Source organism: Pygocentrus nattereri, chromosome 21 (genome assembly GCF_015220715.1).
Source record: "Pygocentrus nattereri isolate fPygNat1 chromosome 21, fPygNat1.pri, whole genome shotgun sequence".
NCBI lineage: Eukaryota > Metazoa > Chordata > Actinopteri > Characiformes > Serrasalmidae > Pygocentrus > Pygocentrus nattereri.
In genome coordinates, this window is record NC_051231.1 from 3514203 (window position 1) to 3524120 (window position 9918).

The window sequence follows — 9918 nt, forward strand, 5'->3', positions numbered from 1 at the left end:
CAGTCTGTTCCATTTCATTTACGTAGAAAGGATTAGTTCTAAGCAACTAATACCTGAAATATTTGATACATGACCACTGGAGGTAAAATTAGCTCTGATTTCGTCCTGGGGAAGATAAAGGACAAATGCAATTTCCACTTAATCCCTGTTTATAGGGCGGAATGCTTGGATTACAAAGTCTGCCTTCTCTTAACATGCAATCATCCCCGGCTGGGAGGTTCATAGGTTCTCTCAGGTGTCCTTTCACTCCTGTGCACCTTGGATAAGGATAAAAAGACCGTTTGCCATGTATGACTCAGTCTTGCCCCTCCTGGACCAAAGACATGGGAGCACTTGCAGGGCAAATTCTAAGACAACAACCAATTCTGGTAGGATAAGGCCCTCACTCATTGGAATCCAGAGGGAGGCCGTAAAGCCCGGGCATTCATATTACGCTTGAGCCTCAGGTTTAAAGTTGGCTCGGTTGATTGTTGACAGCATTCTTCAGTCTATTGTTTAGCTACATTGGGTCAGCTCGGTGCTGAAAATGACAAGACAAATGACGGACAGAGTGAAGTTAGTAATAGTGACCATTTTAATTTAATATTAAACAGATGTACTGTACATGTTTTATACATAAATATGAGCGCTGGCCATAAAAAAGCAGAAAAAAGAACAAACGTTCAAAGAAGTGGGTCATCTTTGGTCACAGAAGTAGAGCAGAAACTCTGAAAACTGAAAGAAAGATGAATAAATAATGATAATTCGCCATTTAGGGGTTGGGTGGGAATGTGTTTGGCGTGAATAACGTGAGAACATGCTTTCAGACTAAAAAATTAAGGTTCTCTCTTGGCTTGGCTCTATGGTGTAGAACCTTTACATCATGTGGAGGGTCCTTGCACCTTAGCAAGGTTCTTCATACTCATCCAGCTTCTTTATATGTTTTTTTAAAAGAACCATCTACTGAAAGCTTCTTTGGGGAACTTGGCTCTTCAATTACAATATTCCACAGAACCCTGTTTGGTTCCATAAAGATCCATCCACTGAAAGGTTCTTTGGGAAACCAAAAGTGGTTCTTCTATGACAATACTCCACACAACACTGTTTGGTTCCATAAAGATCCATCCACGGAAAGGCTCATTGGGAAAACAAAAGTGGTTCTTCTATGACAACACTCCACAGAACCCCATTTGGTTTTTTAAAGAACCATCCACTGAAAGGTTCTTTGGGAAACCAAATGTGGTTCTTCAATGACAATACTCCACAGAACCCTATTTGGTTTTTTAAAGAACCATACACTGAAAGGTTCTTTGGGAAAACAAAAGTGGTTCTTCAATGACAATACTCCACAGAACCCTGTTTGGCTCCTTAAAGAACCATCCACTGAAAGGTTCTTTGGGAAACCAAACGTGGTTCTTCTATGACAATACTCCACAGAACCCTATTTGGTTTTTTAAAGAACCATCCACTGAAAGGTTCTTTGGGAAACCAAACGTGGTTCTTCTATGACAATACTCCACAGAACCCTATTTGGTTTTTTTAAAGAACCATCCACTGAAAGGTTCTTTGGGAAAACAAAAGTGATTCTTCAATGACAATACTCCACAGAACCCTATTTGATTTTTTAAAGAACCATGTCGAGATGCTTAATAAATGGCAAAATAACGATTTAATCCACAAATGTGACCAACAAACGTAAAGCTAGTCCTTCTGTCCTTCTGAGTTCTTTATCAAACTGACCTCGCAGGCCAAATTATCTTTTATATAGAGACCACAGATGCAGTTTGCTGCAGACAGAGGCCTTCTAGATAAAAGGAGACTATCTAGAAACATTAGGACTGTATGACTATGAAATAATGTGTTAAATATTTTATGCAAATTCCTGTAATTGATGTATTGTCCATATTTACATAAAGTAAAAATATTACGTGTAATTATATTATGGGAAAAAAAAAAATCACACGCATGATTATATTATGAAAAATAAGATTTTTTTCACAGGTATATCGCTGGTCTACTTGACAGCTTGAAAAGCATTACTTTATGTACAGGTCTCCGTTTTTGTTTCTCAGCCTTTGAGTTCATATTTAAGTGCTGTCTAATCAGAAGCAGTGTAAGAAATGAGAAACACCTCTGAATGAGAAGTATGCAACCATCTGTCTCGCTGAATGGCTCAATGACTTCACCAAAGCAGTGGAAGTCAGATCATAGCAGCTGCTGATCTCGCACACAGTCACAGAAGCACGGGCAGATAACTGCTAAGAAAGAAATGTAAACCAGTGCATCGTTAGTCATGACGATCCGGAAGTTCCTCTGTTTGCAAAGACAGAATGTTAGCCTTGGTGGCCACGTAGGTCCAGAAGACCTGCCGTAATGCGGCGAGTTAGCTTAAAGTCGGCTGGTCTGTTAAATACTCTCCCATCAAATCTCGCTTTGGCTCATTTCCATCATCTCCATTGTTCCTCTCCTTTTTCCTTTCAGGTCTCCCGCGAATAATGGAATTCCTCCTCCTCAGACAGAGGTAAGCCATACTCTTAAGATGAGTCTCCAGCTGTTAGGACAGAAGAATGCATGGATGGGATGTTTCCAATGTGGTTTAGCTGGTCTGGAACGGAAGGTCATGGTGACTTCCACCTGACGGAACACAACAAAAGAGGTGCTACTATTTACATTCACATGTACGCTGGTATTTATCTAACCAGACCAAGCTGTCCTCGTCTTCGTTACGGTCATAAAATAAAATGCATAATAAAATAAGAGTTTCTTGATGAATGGCTGTTCTATTAGGCATGGATTAAGTCCAGCCTTGGGCTAAACTACAATGTTTCTGGTGATTCACCAATAAAAATTTTATTAGTTTACCTTATTAGTTTCACTTTAGGCTTAATATGGGCCTATAAATCTGGCCCAGGCACAGAAACCAGTTAGTTTAAATTGTAAAATCTGTACTCGAGCTCCCAACTGAGCTACCCATGCTCCGCCCAAAAATGAGTTCCTCCTTGCCAAATTTTGTGAGGTTTATAGGAACCTGGCAAAAACCAAATTTAACTTAATGAAAAACTGTATTGATCTTATTTAGTGTTGCTACACAACATTGAGTTTTCGGCCTAAAACGCTTTGCTGCTGAGCTTGATTATGCCAACCGAGCCAATGCCACCATGCTTACTCCATTATAAGGCCAATAAACCTCCAACTTTATGACCGTTAGCGCGTAAATAAGGTAAATTGTTTGTCATTTAGATCTTTTTTTGCAAAAGCAGAGTTGAGCTCCACAATGTCTTTTTAGGTTGAACAAGTTTTGGGCCAGCGTTTATTAAAGCCTGTCAGTTGGGCCTTCAGAGATGGCCTGTGATTCCTGGCAACTAAAAAAAGTAAAGTAAGGTCTTGTTTATTTTTATTTACTTTTATTTCATTGTTTAAGAAACAAAAGAGTTAAAATCTTAAACCGGCCAGTGGAGAATGATCCTATTAGTACTTTCTATTCATGGTATCTTGGCTGAAACAGCTCGGCTAGAATAAGAATATCAACAGAATTAGGATACCACACATTTTATGACTGACAGTGGGTTGGGATCAATTCCGTAAAGATAAAAATGCCACTCTAGGCAACTTAGAAGTGTTTTATACATCACAGACTGTGAATACGAGTGGTAGCTTAAACAGGTTGTTTTTAGCAATGCAAAACCACGGCGGTAGCTCTGCGCTTGGGCACAGTGCAATGTAAGTCAATGGCTGTTGCAAGATTCAAATAAAACACACGGATTGCCTTTTACGTGGTTCAAGCGTCCAGGTTTTATCTAGAATGTTCACGTGCACCAGCATTAGCTTAGTGCTAGCAGATGATAAGAAATCCCATAGGGACGCTAGCAGACTTGAGCCTTATTTAAAGGTGGATTGTCTTCTGTTTCTAGCTTTCGATATTTATGGCCTGAAATTAAGGCCTCGCTCTGACAGTCATGGTTAGCCACTAGAAGGAATGCGTCTGTGGGTGGTCACTTGGCTGAAATCAGCACTGCTACATGAATGAGTCTCGCTTGCTGAGTGAGTTCCAACACGAAGCCAAAGACCTGCTGTGTCCAGTGTGCAGAAGCGGTGGTTTAGAGTTACCTCTTAGTACAGAAGCTGCTGCACGCAGAATCGGTCTCCAGAGCACACGCGCAGCGCTGCGCCTCCTTCCCACCTGCCACAGAGCGCCGCACGCGCTGCGAGCCTCGGTAACTCGACATGCCGTACGGGACGGTGCGCCTGTCAACACACCAGCAGCAGGGAGACGGTCAGAAACATCCATCCAGATACTACGACACATGTGAATGGAAAACTGGACAGCTCTGAATGTGATGTGCCCTCAGGTCTAATATGATGTTTTTTACCTCTCAAACCTTTTGAACGCCAACACTTCCATTTCGGGAATTTCTGCCTTGCTGCCTTTTGTCTTTTTACTTCTAACAGTCGTCTACATGTCTGTACTGTGTGCAGACAAGGATTGATTTCGGGCCCCTAGGAGCTTTAGGTTTTTTTAGACCTCTCGACTTTGATTCTATCTTTGCGCTCAATGACAGAATCCATGAAACTTTAAAGGGTCACTCCGGCCAAAATGGAAAATGTAAGCATCTCTACATCTCTTGTACACATGCTACTTGGATCCTCCTGCAGGAGGGTCTAGAATAATATCTAGAATTTTTCAGTTTAAAGAGTTGGAAAACCCTCTGTTAGAAATGAAGGTTCTGCTCAGGAACATTTTTCCTTCATCAAGGTACAAACAGTGTAGATGTTCCCTCAAAGGTTCTACAGTGGTTTTAATGTCCGATTGTGAAGCTTAAATCAGGTTCTCCAGGTGAAAAGTTGGTATTTGTTCCTTTTCATAACCGAATGTTTTAAAACAGAGCAGTAGAGTAAAAGCCTGGAGGCGAGGCGAGGCGGGGTGTGTGGAGTCAGTCCAGCTTAGAACAGATCATTTCAGTGGATTATGGTTCAGTTATGATCCCTGGCTAAAGGCACTGAGATGGACCTTTGAGGGTCCCACCCCAGTGACAAAAGGGTCCTGCCCCAGTGAGAGTCTACCGCCTTTATATCTGAGAACTGCTTTGCTTTAGTACATTTTTGGGGGTGGGCCGTTTATGCATTTATTTATTTTTTTGATTAGCTGGCAATTGCGGAATGAATCCAGATACTTAACGTACCTGGAAACCAAATGTCCAAATATATTCACCGTCCAAAAAGTTCTCCAAAATGGTGTAAAAATATTTAACATTTAATGCTAATTAATGCAAAAAGACTTCCAAATAATTTCGAGCATTTCTGCTGGTCCGTTAATCACGGACGTTTCACACAATATAACGGACCCCTGCTGTGCTCAAATAATGTAGAAAAATATAAAATAAAACCAAATGGAGACACAATTTTACAGGAATGACTCCTCAGACGAGGGGGACAACCAGCTATCTGGCTGATATCCTATCTCCTATTTTCTGACTGGCATCCAGTTTGTGCCCGATAGGAACGACAGCTGAGGTAAGAGTTTCACTAACTGGTTGTTTTTATGAGATCAGTGGATAGACTTGAAGTCCAGACCGGCTGACACGGCACGGATTCCCAACGGCTCTTTGACGTGTTTGGTAAAACTGATACACGAAAAACATGAAAACATCAAATTTTGAATTCTGTCAAGCGAATGAAGCTGAGCGTGTGACTCTGAGCTACAGAGCGCTGCAAAACTTGACAAATAGCATAGAAAATGCTGGATTTGGGCCAGAATGCCAAGCGCAGGCCTGTTAAAAACACTTGGCCATGTTAGAGTCCTGGAATAGCCAACACCCCACGCTGACCACCAGTGAAAGATCAGTTCGGTTTCCGTGCGGTTTGAGGAGGTATGGTGTAAGCGGGCCTATTTAAAAGGGGAGACAGTGGTGTTATTTCATCTAGTATTACATTATTACGTTACTGTCCATCTCAAGTTGTTCTGTATAAACATAAACAACGAGCAACAAATCAGACTAAATCATTTTCCCATTATCCTGTCACATTTATAAAACCCTCGGTAAATAAGGTCCAGCAACAAGCCATGTTAAAAACAGCTGTTGGATTATGATCAATGGACACCAGGGAAAAACCTGGCAAAGGGAAAGCCAATGGAAAATAAATGGAATGAGGTACGAGAAAAGGCATTTGTGTTACACAAACAAAGGAGCCGTGGTATCGCCACAGCCCTCCTGCACTCGGCTTGGCCGTATATTATTATGGACACTTAAATGAGCTCATCAGCCTCGCGCAGTCATTAAGCAGCAGCGACTGAAAGGTTGATCGGCGACTTCTACGGAAGAACCGCGTGTTTATTTTTAACCTCGCGATGTTCTCGCCTGTGTGCATCATGCACAAGATCCATCCAGCTCCACAGATCATTCAGATATATTGAAAGCCTCAGAGCCTTTTGATTGCGTGACAACTTGACACCGCGCTGCTGCTGATCCTATACGTTTCGCGAACCTCCAAAAGCAACGAGTGAAGTCTGTAAACGTGAGACTACACCTGGCTACGCCGGCGTTATTCGCACCATATGGAACGCGACTGGAATGGGCTCTGAGGCCGAGCACATCTGCAGCGCTTTGCCCAGAGAGCTCCCTGCCTCATCTGCTAAGAGTTACTCCACTAAGCATCATGTCAAGAAAGCATCTCTTTGAAGTCTGTCCATTCGGTTTAGTCCTGAAAGCTGCAGGTTTTATGTGGAACTCCTAATCTAGCCTATTAACTGTCGGCATGTGTCACGTCCTCTCGCAGACATGCAGAGCTACAATTAAGACTCAGAAACGGGCACTTCGCTGAACGAGCTGGGCGAATTCAGACGCTCTCGCACCAAGTGAGGCCTACATCGTGTATAACTGCGTCACACGCGGAGGCCTTTCTGATAGGCAACGCTTCTTTATGAAGTGTGAGAGTTTGTACTGGTCATGTAAATGAACCCAACCCAACATGATGAACTGACCACTAACCTTGAATTAACATTCAATTCTCAGCACATACACTAAACTTACTCCCATACAACATTCGTCACTTTCGTCTTTGGATTTAGTGATTTTCTTGTAGTCGGCACAGAAAAAAATAAAAACTTTTTTTTTAAGATTTTAAGATTTGAAGTAAAGGTATTTACCAGGGCTGGGCGGTAGGATGATATTTATCGTTATCGTGATAAATTACGTCACAATATCACAGATATCGTCGGTACTTAAAGAGTGTCCGAAAAATGAAATGTCGCCCTGCATATAATGTATCGTGATATTAAATTCTCAATATATCATCCATCTCTGACTTTTACCATGGATTTATCAGAAATGTGAGAATGAGTGGTTCAAATTTAATGGAAACACCTTTTCTAAAGCTTCAAGACAGCAGTAAAGGTTTTTCCGTGTCCACTGAAGCACTTCTTTTGTGGGCACTTTTTTTTTTTTGTACATTTGTTTCTGAATTTGGGCTGAAATATGAATAACTTTCACATTGAAATTAAGAGAGTGCAATTAAAAATGTTTGTATGTATATATGTATGTTTGTTTACTGCTGTTGTCAGAAAAAAAAACTCATATCTCCAAACTGGTAACTACAGGAGGAGGAAAAAACCTACTTTACTTTTAATGTAAGTCAATGGAACCAGACGTCATTTTGGGTCGTTTCTCTTGGTCCATTCATCATGAAATATAAAGAGCAACATGTATTTTCAAATTATGATAAAAACTGACATCTGAGGTTTTGTTCTGACAACAGCAATACACACACACACACACACACACACTCTCTAGCCTGGCTTTTTAATAGCTTAATCAATCAACCAATCAAATCAATCAAATCAATCAATCAAATAAATAAATCAATCCATAAGGTTTAGCAGTTATGGGCCGAGCCTTACTCCGGGGTGTTGATCCAGATGATGTCCAGGTGGCAGTAGTAAACACACTCCTTGTCCTTGTACGTATAGCACGTGCATCTCCGCGTTCGTCGCCCGCGCGCCACCGCCGCCGGAGCCGGGGCCGCGGCGCTGCTGGACCGCGTCTGCGCGGTGGCGTCCTGCTCGCGAGCGTCTTTGGGAAGCGGCGGGAAACCTGAACAACAAAAATAAACAAAAATCACCAAAATACACAAAAATCACCAAAATACACAAAAATCACGAAAAATACACAGAAAATCACCAAAATACACAAAACAAAAAAAATCACCAAAATACACAGAAAATCACCAAAATACGCAAATTTCTTTTCAAAAATACACAGAAATTTACCAAAATATACAGAAAACTCAGAAAAGCACCGCAGAAATGGGCGCTGGGCGTTTTCTGAGGTAAAACGAGCTTTCAGGTTCCCTCTTCTCAGTTCAGGTCAGCTCGGCTTGGTTTGCTTTAACCTCCGGCTGTAGAGCCGCTTTAACTTTTTACACGAGCTAAGGCGATAAATCACCTCCAGCCGCCAAGCCGCGACAAACGCTGCGACCCCCCCAGCCCCCCTCAGTGTATCGGTGACCCGCTGCGTGTCCATATCGGCCTAGAAAACCTCCAGTTTACATGTTAAACGAGCCAAGACAACCGCGGCGTCGGAAGCGCTTTATCGCCCTGTGTTCGGCTCGCGCGGCGGAGAGGCGCCTTCCGAGCCCCGCACGTTCCCTCGCCGGGGATCTTACCGTCGGCGTTCGCAGCGGTCAGTCCGATCAACAGCAACACGCCTAAATTCACCCAGGACGCCTTGGCCATCCCACTCTTACTCCAGAGCAACTGCGTGTCCGACGGGGGAGAGGACGAGACCAGAGAGGCGCTTCAGATTAATTCCAAACTTGGACCAGAGCTGGAGATACAGAAGAGCCGAGAGCCACGAAAAAGCAGCATGTCTTGTGGACACATGTCGTATCTCCTCAGAGAAAGAAGCACATTCATCACGGAGCTGTCAGGTCTTCTGTGGGGAGGTGTGGAGCTTCGCGTGATAACATCCTACAGCGGAGTGAGAGCGAGCGAGTGAGCGCCGGGCCTTTATAGCCGCGGAGCGCGGAGAGCGCCACCCGCCAGCCCGCCAGCCCGCAGCACCTCACCCTCAGCCGCACCACTGGGATACCAGTTAGGCTCGCAGTTCTGCTGCTGGTGCTCTCCTGCCTGCTTCAGCATCCTGGACGGCTCGCCACGATTCAGGTGTGTGATCGTTAAAACAGGCCCGGGGCTGGGAAACTGCTGTAAAATAACAAAAAGCAAGCGCAACGTCACTAAACTCGCACACGGAGCCCGGCTTAACCCACTGTGTCTCAGCGGGGTCGGCCACAGGCGCAGTGTGGTGTGGTTGTCGTGATGGAGCTCGGCTTTGCAGAGTGTATCACGGTTATTGTCAGTACTTCTAGGACATGTATCATAAGAAATCATAAGAAAGACATTTAACATAAAAAAAACAAAAAACAGATTTTTAACATTTGTGTAGAACCTGTAAAGAGGAACGGCCAGAATATGGTGACTGCGCAGTAAAGTTAAGTGATACTTCTTTTAATCCCACAAACGGGGAAATTCCACCTCCGCATTTATCCCATCCGTGAAGTGAAACACCACACACACACTAGGGGGCAGTGAGCACACTTGCCCAGAGCAGTGGGCAGCCCTATCCACAGTGCCTGGGGAGCAGTTGGGGGTTAGGTGTCTTGCTCAAGGACACCTCAGTCATGGCCATCCCTGCTAGGATGTTATAGTCTCTCTTTCTCTTTTTCTCTCTCTCTCTCTCTCTCTCTCTCTCTCTCTCTCTCTCCCTCTCCCTCTCTCTCTATTTATATATATATATAATATAATATAATATAATATACACACAGACACACACATTTTCTAAGCCGCTTCTCCTTCAGGGTTGCAGGGGGTGCTGAAGCCTATCCCAGTGGTCATTGGGCAGAAGGCAGGATACACCCTGGACAGGTCGCCAGTCCATCGCAGGGCAT

General features: G+C 43.4%; 1 protein-coding gene across 1 annotated transcript; it reads right to left on the reverse strand.

Annotated features, from left to right (window-relative positions):
• Positions 1-551: 551 nt before the first annotated feature.
• On the reverse strand, positions 552-9245 carry LOC108438639 (endothelin-3). The gene is made up of 4 exons (XM_017716584.2): positions 8638-9245; positions 7874-8066; positions 4087-4224; positions 552-2613 (listed from the first exon to the last, which is right to left on the reverse strand). The coding sequence occupies exons 1-4, from the start codon at positions 8705-8707 to the stop codon at positions 2598-2600; spliced, it is 417 nt and encodes a 138-aa protein (XP_017572073.1). The 5' UTR covers positions 8708-9245; the 3' UTR covers positions 552-2597.
• Between the last annotated feature and the right edge of the window lie 673 nt (positions 9246-9918).